This window comes from Uranotaenia lowii, chromosome 2, assembly GCF_029784155.1.
Source record: "Uranotaenia lowii strain MFRU-FL chromosome 2, ASM2978415v1, whole genome shotgun sequence".
Taxonomy (NCBI): Eukaryota; Metazoa; Arthropoda; class Insecta; order Diptera; family Culicidae; genus Uranotaenia; species Uranotaenia lowii.
Window position 1 is genome coordinate 111,173,514 of NC_073692.1, and position 11,715 is coordinate 111,185,228.

General features: G+C 40.3%; 2 protein-coding genes across 2 annotated transcripts; one reads left to right on the plus strand and one right to left on the minus strand.

Moving 5' to 3' along the window:
- The first annotated feature begins 102 nt into the window (after positions 1–102).
- On the plus strand, positions 103–7,807 carry LOC129747908 (cilia- and flagella-associated protein 57-like). The gene is made up of 7 exons (XM_055742311.1): positions 103–413; positions 474–557; positions 1,747–2,648; positions 2,705–3,240; positions 4,855–5,563; positions 5,622–6,700; positions 6,767–7,807. The coding sequence occupies exons 1-7, from the start codon at positions 241–243 to the stop codon at positions 6,902–6,904; spliced, it is 3,621 nt and encodes a 1,206-aa protein (XP_055598286.1). The 5' UTR covers positions 103–240; the 3' UTR covers positions 6,905–7,807.
- On the minus strand, positions 7,688–9,348 carry LOC129747909 (glucose-fructose oxidoreductase domain-containing protein 1-like). The gene is made up of 3 exons (XM_055742313.1): positions 9,267–9,348; positions 8,724–9,191; positions 7,688–8,665 (listed from the first exon to the last, which is right to left on the minus strand). Exons 2-3 carry the CDS (start codon positions 9,183–9,185, stop codon positions 7,943–7,945), a joined length of 1,185 nt encoding a protein of 394 aa, XP_055598288.1. The 5' UTR covers positions 9,186–9,191; positions 9,267–9,348; the 3' UTR covers positions 7,688–7,942.
- Positions 9,349–11,715: the final 2,367 nt, after the last annotated feature.

An 11,715-nucleotide genomic window follows, 5' to 3' on the forward strand; every position in this document is an offset into this window, starting at 1 on the left:
AATGTAAGTAGTTTATTCGTAACTAAGCAATCCAAACACCGCTTACTTCCGTCGGTTTGTCGCCTCGTTGGCTACAGCATTTGTTTATTTTCGTGGCCTCATTTTGTCAGTTCGCGGGTTTGATGTCCCGATCGATACTGTGCAAAATTCTTCAACACTCGTCGTGATACGTTGTGTGTTTGGTGCGGTGAAACTATACGTTGACAATTAACGGTGTTTAATGAACAAAAAGCAATAATTATGGAAAAGGAAAGCCGGAATAAGCCGATTTCGATCGTGCCGAAGAACGTTTTTGGGCTGCGAACCGATATCGATGGAAATGTCCACTTTACGGCTAATCAGGAGATAATCTATCCCGTCGCCGGAGTGCTCGCCGTACATGATTTTGCAACAAACAAGCAGAAATTTTTAAGGTTTATATTTTTTTGCGAATTTTTGAAAAAGTTCATAATAAGTTCTCAAGTGCTTTTCAGATTTCCCGAAAAAAATAACCCAGAACGAATCGTTTTGAGTCCCGACCGAAGATTCATTGCTATTGCGGAGAAAACAAGCGATAAGTATGATTTAAAATTTTTTGATGGTGTTATAATTGATAAGTATAGAAGAATAGAAGAACTTATCAAAATATTTTTTTAAAAATCTATTAAAGAACGTTACTCAATGTTTCAAAATTTCTGGAATTTAAAAAAAATGGATGGGTTGATTGTATTAAGAAAAACATATAGGTAACTAAACATCTTTTCAAAGCAAGGGGAATGTGAGGTGTTACAAATAAAAATCGGTCTAAGCTTGATAATTTGGCAACCCTTTTTTGATCGACGAATTTTTCCCACACTCAAATACAAATGGAAGGTTAAATTAACGTGAGTTTTTGATAAATTTAATGCCGTTTTCGTTTATGTCCACTCGCGCGGGGCAAAACTTTTTCTGAATAAACAAACAGAATCGTTACCCGGGACGATGCAAATATATGGTTGCTATACTCACCCTTATGCTTACCCCCAACACTGACAACTTTTACGGGGTGCAACCGCCTGCTTGAGGTTCAAATCTCGGGCAAAACTAGTGGACTTCTGAATTAATAACCGAACATAATAACAGCAGTTAGGGCAAAACTCGTGGGTAACTAGGTTGCCACTGCCAATAAACGAAAACACTATAAGGCTCAAAATGATGCTATTTCCCAGACAACCAGAAGTCGTATATTGTTTAACATATTATATCGTATGAATGCTATTTAAACTCATTTTCGTATATCTGCACCTACAATGTGCGGCCCATGCATATCCTTTATCGTATTTAAATACATTGCATGTTTTTATTACGACAATTCGTGTATATGCACCTACAATGTGCGTTCCATGCATATTCTTTATCGTATTAAAATACATTGCATGTTTTTATTACGACAAAATAAACCAAATCAAGAATATGTGTGCTTATGTACCTATATGGCCTCCAAAATGATACGTATATACTGGTTTTGCTGCATTATATACGAACTGTTTACACTTATATTTGCACGTATATTTGTGTTGCAAATTTTATATACCCACCAATTGGTTGTCTGGGTTGAACCCAATTTCAAGCATTTATGAACAGTTTGAAAGTTGAGAGAGAACGCGTGTGGGGTTGTCAGTTTTTTTACTGGTTTGGATCTTGCTTCGGTGGTCTTAGCAATTTAGATGTTCGCTCGAATTTCTTGATTCGTCTACACATTCAATTGAAGGCAATCCCTATTCGCAGCAAATCGTTGGTCAACATCTACGAGGTGAGCACTCTGCGAAAACGAAAAACGCTCCAGTTACCGCCTGACTGTCCATGCACGCTCATAGGCAACATCTGTTTCACGTTCGATTCCCGCGGAGTGGCCGTCCTATCGGTGGAACCAGACGCATTCCTCTCGATCTTCTCCTTCGATAAGAATGAATCCCTTATCATTGGTCGTGCCTCGAATTCCAGCCAGCAGGGTCAAGCTACCTACCTGGCCTGCAATCCGTCCGATTCAACGATCGTTGCCGTTGGCGGGTACTATATGCTCAAGATAATGAACAAGACGGACAAGGGATTCGGTCAGATCGGATCGATCAAGGGGGACAATCTGCTGGTGACCTCGATTGCCTGGCTAACTTCGGATGCTCTAGCTGCAGGAACTGCAGAAACTGAGCTAATCATAGTCGAATCCGGTGAACTTAAGTTGAAGCTGCGGGCAGATGAGGTGGAAAACATCGATCTAGGCTTTGACGGAGAAATGGAAAGCGGTTCTCCGAACGCTGATAGCACCGAACTGAAACATGACGTACTGTGCTTGACGCAGTTCGAGTATGGATTCCTATACTCGATCCATAATTCTGTCCACGTGTTTGAAAAAACGTCCGGTTACACCTTCATCAAGAAATCCATTATACGGATACCGATCACATTGTTCGATGCTGAGACCTACCAGATCAAAAATGTGGCCATCAACGCCGAACAAAATACGATTGTTGTAGCGACGAAGCATTCCCAGATATACATTGCCATGCTGTACGTCCCCGAAACACTTAAGGTCAGCGAACTCGTTTTCCGACATTTGGGTGAACCAATCCATGTCAGTTCAATCGTGGGACTTGATGTCTGCTCTTGGAAACCTATGCTTATGACTGCGTGTAAGTACTGCCTTGTGAAAAATTCGAAAATAATTTCTTTGTATCTTTTCCCGTAGCCAAGGACATGACGATTCGACTGTGGAACTATCAAAGTATGAAGGTGGAACTGGTGAAAAAGTTTCAAATCGAAATCGGAGTGATCGCATTGCATCCGTCCGGGTTCTTCGCAGCGGTTGGATTCATAGATCTCCTGCGGTTGATGCAAATCCAGCTGGACGATCTGAAAGTGACCAAAGCCTTCAACTATCCCAACTGCACCCAGCTCAAGTTCTCGAACCATGGGCATCTGCTGGCGGCAGCTCACGACAAGATAATCAGTTTGATCTGCATCTTCACGTTCGAGGTGGTCCAAACGTTGAAAGGACACAACGGTACGGTGCTGAGCCTGTGCTGGTCGGCCGACGATTTGATGCTGTCCTCGGGCGGTAACGATGGCGCAATCTACAAGTGGAACGTTATCGGCGGCGAGCGGATGGAGGAGATCGTTCAGAAAGGAATCCACTATCGATCATTGGCCATGAGTAGCGATGGAGCTTCGGTTTTCGCCATTACGAACAGTGGACTCATCCGGGAGATGTGGAAGTCGGATATTGTGAGTGTTTTCAGTTAATAGTTATTTTCATAAACACAGAGCACTGCACCTTTGTCCATTCTAAGCGAACCAAATATTTACTTCTTGTCTATTAAGAGCTATTCAAAACCCTTTTCAGAGCTTTCCAATACCTTTTGCGCTTTCCGGTTTAGTCAATATCTCTAGCACATTCAGGGTTATCAAACAACTCTTGGGATTCTTGGAATATCACATTCCTTTTGCCCATTCAGCGCTATCCGTATCTGCCTGCTCTTTCGAACCAAAGAATAACCTTTCCCTACTCCGGACTATCAGATTTTACTTTGTCAATAACGGTTTTTTTTATATTATCTACCCGGTTTGTTCATTGAGATATTTTAGAATAAGCCTATGTTCTCACACTAGAAGAGAGTGTATGAGAGCCAAGAGTAAGGATGATGAGCAATCGCAAGCACTACTCAAATTTACATTTCTAGTAACCAGGTAGTCATCCGGTCAGTTCAACTGACTAAGTTGTGTTTCTCCCTTGATTATAACGTAATCAAGGAACCAGTACGTATCTACCACTATACATACCATGAGAATTTGGCCAATCATCATTCTGAAACAATTCCGGTGCTGATATTAATCCGAATGGCAGACGATTGAAACGTAATAATCTCTTGTTCGTTATGAAACTCGCATTCCTTGATTTTTCCGCTAAATCTACTTGTAGAAAGCCTCCTTTATATTCATTATTATTTTTTATTTACATAGTGTTCCGTCTCATGACATAACTTGACGAACATAATTCCTAAAATTCACTCGGTCCATGGCAACCGTTCTCCAATTTCTCGGGCACCCCACGTTCGCCAGATTACGCTCCACTTGGTCTAACCACCTTGCTCGTTGCGCCCCCGCTCGTCTTGTTCCTACCGGATTCGTAACGAACACCTGTTTTGCAGGACAGTCGTCCGGCATTCTCGCAACATGTCCCGCCCAGCGTATCCGGCCAGCTTTCACCACCTTCTGGATACTGGGTTCGCCGTAGAGTCGCGCGAGCTCGTGGTTCATCCTTCGCCTCCACACTCCGTTCTCCTGTACGCCGCCAAAGATAGTCCTTAACACTCGTCGCTCAAATACTCCGAGTGTACGCAGGTCCTCCTCGAGCAATATCCATGTCTCGTGCCCGTAGAGAACAACCGGTCTAATGAGCGTCGTATACAGTGCGAGGGCTAAGTCTTCTCGACCGCAGTTGCTTGTGGACATAGTAGGCACGACTTCCGCTGATAATTCGCCTCCGGATCTCACGGCTGGTGTCATTGTCTGCGGTCACCAGGGAGCCGAGATAGACAATGTCTTCGACTATCTCCTTATCCATTTCCTTTATATACAATTTACTCCAATCCATTGTAGCCATCGCATGTCGTTCACGAAGAAGGGCTTCGTTCACACGACGTAGATCCAAACAAATACGTGGTTCATCATTGTAACACTGAGACACTCGCATACTCACATTTCTAAGGTCCACTCTAGACTTTTGCACAACTGCTCTCATCGATACCCAAAAACTGGATGGATCAGTTATACTACAGACTGCTATTGTTGCTATATTTCTTGATAACACCAACAAATCTTACAAAATTCTTCCTACAGCTACGTGAATTCAAAATACCGAACCTCACCCCGCTAACGGATATCGCGCTATCCCGCTCGGATTCTATCATGTTTGTGGGCACTGAAAAAGGTCACCTGTACAATGTGGACAGTAGCAACGGAAACTGCAACAACTTCCGGTTTTTCAATACTGCCATCACGAAAATCTGTATAACCTACAACGACTACACACTTGTAACGGCAGCTGATGATGGCACATTGGTTGTGTGGACTATTCTGAACACCGAAGGAAAGACAGCTCCCTGTGAACCAGAACTGGGTCTCTGTACCGATGTGCTAATCGCTAGGCAGGACCTGGTTGACAAAAACGAAACCATTTCCACGTTGGAGATGCGCATCCAGCAGCAAATTATGGAGTTCCAGTATAAAATGAAACAGGGCGATAGGTTCCACTCGGAACAGATGCGGGACATACATCGGGACTACTGCGCCGCCATCGAAGAGCTGAAGAAAACAAACGAAGAAATGGAGATGGCGCACATGGAAGAGTTTAACCTAATGACCGCCAGTATTTCTCAAGCTAAGGAAGAACATCAGAAGGAGATGATGGACTTGGAGGCCCAGTTTCATGAAAAAATTATCATGGAGTATGACAAGCTGACTGATTTGAAGTCCCGAATGGATCAAATGCGCGAGGAATATGAGGTCAAACTACGCAGGTCGGCTGGTTGTCTGCAGGATACAATCGGTAAGATAGATGGAGAAATTTTAGGGATTTTCCAATCAGCACTTTTTATCCTTTTCAGAATCACTTGATGCCGATCATAAGAAGCAGCTAGTAGAAAAGCAGGAGATCATCAATAGTCTTCTCCAACAGATGGATCGCAAAAAGTTGGAATTCGATGAGTACTGCAAACAAGTTGACGTGGACAACGACAGAAACAAAGTGGAATTGCAGCTGAATTATGAGAAAAAGCTTCAAGAAGAGGAAGAAAACTGCATGAAATGGAGAGGCGAAGCAGGTGTATTGAAGAAGAAATTCTCCACCCTCAGCAAAGAGGCTGAAAACTACCGCAAAGACATAGAAACACTTCAATATCAGCATGGTAGATTCCAACAGGCAATTGAAAAACATCAAAGTAATATTGAAGATCTGAAGCGAGAGCTCGCGGATAAAGAAGCTATTATCAAGGAAAAGGAACGCAAACTACACGAAATGGGCAAAAGAAACTTAGAATTAGAAAAGTATAAACAGGTACAGACACACAAAATAAACGAACTAAAGAGTCAAATAGAACCTAAAGATCGAGAAATTAAGGAGAAAAAAGAAGTTATCAGCGAGATGGAAAAGAAACTTGATGAATTGCAAACCAACAATAAACAGCTGACCTTACAGTTGCAAGAACTCCAAGATAAATATTTCGGAGCCGATTTGGAGCTGAAACGGGAAAGAGATAGATATCGTCATGCCAATCAGCAGTACCAGCAAGTGTGTAGGGAAATTTTTAACGTATCCGGGCTCATACAAAAACCAGATCAGCTTAAACGTGGGATAACTGATCTCGTGAAACGATACCTAACCGATAAGGAATTACAAAAATCCCTAGCCCTCGGTGAAGATGTTCAAAATGAATTCCTCCGACAGAGGGAACACCTAGAACGACTGACGAAGAACTCCAAAATGAAAAATAACCAGAAGAAGGACAACACCGAGACGATAAAGCTGATGCGCGAAAACATGGAGCTTCTTGACGAGCTGAACAAACTGCGAGAACTACTCAACGTTAAGCAGAGAGCTTGCACCCGAATGGAAGCCCTGCTGGGACTGTCCAGTAAAACGTTGTCTCCAAAGGAAGCCAAAATTATGCTGGAGAAAGCCGTTACGGTATGGAACTTTATAAAAAAAAAATGTGATCTTATTTATACGTCTTTTTTAAAACTTGTTTTGTAGGACAAAGATGAACTGGAACGCCAACACCAGGAGGAAGTCTCCAAGCTTCAAGATATTATCAAAACGCTTTCATGCGAAAATCAGAACCTACGATCGGAGATGTTGTTGCTGAATAAAAAGAAACCCGGCGAAGGGTAATTTTATCTTAGCGTGCGATAGCTTTGGAGTAATCAATTGGTAATCAACCCAATATAAGGTTGATTTCATATACAGTTTGCAGAATTAAATTTTTAATTCAGATTTCAGATTTAAATTTTCAGAATCAGTTTCAGATTTCAGATTAAGATATCAGATTCAGGATTCAGATTTAAGGTTCAGAATTCAGCTTCAGATTAAAATTTCAGTGTCAGATTTCTTATTCAAATTTCAGAGTCCAGATTTCAGATTCAGATTTTAGTTTCAGAATTCAGGTTCAGATTAAGAATTCAGAGTTCAGATTGAAATTTCAGATTCAAATATCAGATGTTTTAATCCAGTTCAGAATCCAGATTCAGATTCCAGTTTAATTTTATTTATTTGATATGATTTGGTTTTTAATTTTTTTTTAGTCTTAATTTAAAATGGCTAAAAACTACTATACTTTTAGAAATATTTAAACATAAACTATCGAGTATTGATAAAATTAAAAGACATACACCGTCTTAACCGATTTAGGCTTTACAGACTGAATAAATGACATGGACAACTAAAGATTAACATTTAACACCCAGTACCGAGATGGAAATCGAACCCATGCCATCAGTGGACCAGTGATTACCCTCTTACCACGCTAACCACTCGACCACCGAGACGTATTCACAGGAATTGTACATTTTTGCAAGTTGCATTAGCCGTTGCGTTCTCTAATTAAAAATTCTTTAAAAGTCATGTAAAGGGTATAGCCCTTTAAGTAATGTTCTCTTTTATTTCTCAAACAAATACTTTTGAGCATTAGGAAGGTTTATTTAGTACATATCAAAGTCAAAATATTTGCAGTCACGTGATTGAATGTAAAAAATATGGTTAAGGCATATAAATAATAAATTAGCACAACATATAACAAAATGCATCGAGTCGTCTTTCGGAACCGCAGAATCATCTCCAGTTTCAGAAAGTATGAGAAAGGCATGACAACAATAATAATACTGAGTAGAAAACTCGCAAGATAGGCACCGATAGCAAAAAGCAAAAATATTATTAGTGGATAGCCGTAGCGGAGGTCAATCGAGCGGCAGTCAGAAACTTTTGGTTCGTCGGAGACTCGGTACACACATTTACCTTGCACCAGCACCGTTCCTCGCTGGACTTGCGGATTGCATCCAACACCGTTTGAACGTATAGTCCATCCTCGAATGTAGCAGCCGATCGAACTGGTTCCTTGATCCAACCAGCGCTTTCTTTAGTCGGTTGGAATGCATCTCTCAGAGCACCGACCATTTTACAGAGACCCTTCACGTAAGGTCTTGGCAAGGTTGTTTCGGAGGTACAGAACTGCAAATCCTGAACGTCCACATAAAGCATTTCTTCTTTGATATTTCCCACAGGATCACCGGTTACCCGATGACCCACCAAGTCCCCTCCTCGAACTGTTAGGTGCCCTTCACTGCCATAAACAGCAACCTCTTGCTGGAATGCATTGTTCGAAATGTGACAGTTTATGTTAACCGTGGCCAGAGTGCCTCCGTCCAGTTCCATCTGGAAAGTGCAGAAATCTGGCGCCGTGATCAGCCGTATTCCGTTTATCTGACCGGTATGTTTCACATAAGTTCTTACAGTGCCATGAACTTTGATAGCTTTCCTTTCCGTTAGAAACTTGACCAAATCGACCACATGACTTCCGACCAGATTCAACACACCACCACCCATCGTTTCGTCACAAAGCCAGTCAAACTTGTTGTGCAGCAATGAGCTCATTCGAACCTGAAAAGTTGATTTTACTATCAATATTCAAATATAATTTTGTGCAAGCAATACCAACCTTAACATCTATGAGCGCTAACTTTTCCGGTGGGCCTAGATAGCCCTCCTGGATGGCTTTCTTCATGTGCCCAATTGCTGGCAAGAATCGCAGTGAATGGTTGACGATTGAGATCAACGATGGGTAATACTGGCTAGCACGCACCATCTTGAGGGCATCCGCTTGAAGTAGACTCATCGGCTTATCGCAGACCACATGTTTCCCGATACCCAGAGCCTTGACCGAGATCTGGGAGTGCAGATGTGGCGGACAGGTTATAAACACCAAATCCACGTCCTTTCGTAGAAGAACATCGTCGATCTTGCTGGTGAAAAACGGTATCTGCAGCTCCAGGGCAATTTCTTCGGCTTCCCGCAAAGTTCGACCCCAGATGGCAGCAATGTTGAAACCCTTGTCCCTGAGGATCGGTACCAGCACCTTGGTTATTTCACTGGTACCGAACATTCCTATGCCCGGCAACATTTTGCACTAGAAATAATGCACAATTGATGATTAAATGACTTTAAAATTAACCAGTTACAGAAATGTTTCGCGCAAACTAACGGGAATGTACGAAAAACATCAATCACAAATTCCATTCGTATACGAAAACGAGCAAAATAAACAAATAAACGTCATTTTATCGGATTTCGGATGGCAACAGGGATGCCAGTTTTTAATCAATAATTTTTATTCAACCGAGGGTTTTTTTTTAACCATGTTTGTTTAATAGGCATTTTACTTATAAAGTTTCATTTTGCCGAGTGTATCACTTTATTAATCTATGTTAGTAGAAGGGGGAGCCGTAATAGTCGCGGCGTCAACCGAGGGTTTTTTATTAGATATGCTAAAATGGAATAAATGCGTCGTTGCTGTTTTGCTTTGTTCATTTACAACAAGAAATGTAACGGACATGGGAATATTTGATTGCTTTTAATAAATATTTTGAGAAATAATGCCCAAAGAAAAATACCACAAAAACAATAATTCTCGCGTGAGCTTTCATTACGTCGAATGAAACAAAATTTGAAAAATAGAGATATTCACTAAAAAAGCTTCATTATAACATTATCTACCTATGTGATTGATAAAACAATCAATTTAAACCCTTTTAATATATAAAATTTAAGACTTCCAAAATGACGAATGAAACAAAACCTTGATTGCCAATTTCAATGTTGCTTACGTCCCTTCTTCCAAACGGCGAATGTGCAGAGGAAAAAAAACCTAGCACATTCGCTATATGGATTCCATGAGCAAACAAGTGTATACAGGTAGAGGTTATCAGAATATCAACCTGGCAATGAATATTATTTCAGATTCTTCTTTTCAAGCGTTCTTAAATCGATACTCAAGCAGGCTTTCGAACGCTGTAAAATAATGCAGCAAGGAAAAGAAACCAAACAGCAGCAGTAGCAGCAAACCTAACAACTAACTGTATCAGGCTGAGCGGCAGCAGCCTGCTGCTGTTAGTCACCCAATCACCCGATTCACACTTTTATTACGCATTCACTAATAAATTTTCCGCTGCACTCGACAACTCAATAAGTTAACATTCACTATGCCGAGAAAATTAAAAATTTACCGGAAATTGCCTCAGAAACATTTGGGCGTAAGTGCAAGTTGAACGAATCAAAGGACGAATGAGACAAATTTCTCCTCCAGCTGGTCGGTAACAGAAAGCTGATCAGCAGCAGCGAGCTGGTTTGACCGATGGCGCACCCGATTCACACATTTCATTATGCATTTACTCACCAATTTACCGCTACACTAGATATTTCACTTATTAAACAGCCACTACGCCGAGAAAATTGAAAATTTCCCATAGTATTTGCATCAGAAACATTTGGGCGTAAGTGCAAGTTGAACGAATCAAAGGACGAAAGAAAAGAGACGAATGAAACAAATTTCCCCTCCAAACGACGAATGTGTTCAGACGTATGAACGAATTATGTTTGAATATGTCGTATGTTCCTATATGATTAAAAAATAGCTCTAAAAATTGCAAAAAATTAAATTCATAATGTGGAATAACTGTCACAATTAGTTTCCATGAATATTGCGTATTTTTTGAAGGGTTATCGGCGAAGGAATGAAAATAGGATTTGAAAAACACTCTTCAAATTTCAGAAGCGTTTTTCTCGGTTCGGTGTTTCTGTTTCATTCGACGTAATGAAAGCTCACGCGAGAATTATTAAATAATTTTTTTGTTAAATAAATTTTTGTTGTTCTCCACTCAGAAAAATACTATTATGTATGCCATAAGATTCTCTTATGAAGTGGCGCCATAAGAAAAATTAATGAAATTCATAAGATTGTCTTATGACGCGAATGAATTCTGAAGATGAACGCCTACTTCAATGAGAGGTTGTTGCTTTTCATAAGAGATTCTTATGGAAACAGTAAATCACTTTCTAATAAGAAAAATTCTAGATTTTTCATGCTGAAAACATTCACTTTATTGTTTGCCAAATTTTTTTTTTAAATTGAATCATTCATGGTCACCATCAGCAGCGCATCAACAGACGGCTCCATCAAATTTATTTTTGCCGCATCTTAATCTTCGACCTTTCGTTTTTTGCCGATCAGCTTGCTGAAAAGTAAACAAATAATGTATATTAGTTTACTAATATTAAACGATCTCACCAAACACATCAAATCGAACTTACCATTCCGGAGATAACAATAACATTTAAAATTGAAGGGAAACTAGAATAACTATGAACTGGCGATTGCTTCGTACTGTTAGATGATGAAAAAAAAACTGATTCCATGAATGAATGTGTTCATTATTTTTTTCACAAAGCCGTTTCTTCTACTTTTCATAAGAACATCGTATGAAAATTGAAAGAATTTCATAAGACTCTTATGAAACATTATTTTGCACACTAAAAAGCGGTTCATAAGATGCATCTTATGAAAATTATAATAAGAATTTGCCTGAGTGTCACATAAGATTTTTCAACTGAAATGTTATTAGTGGTTTTGGCAATTCTGGCAGGCGTTATGGTAT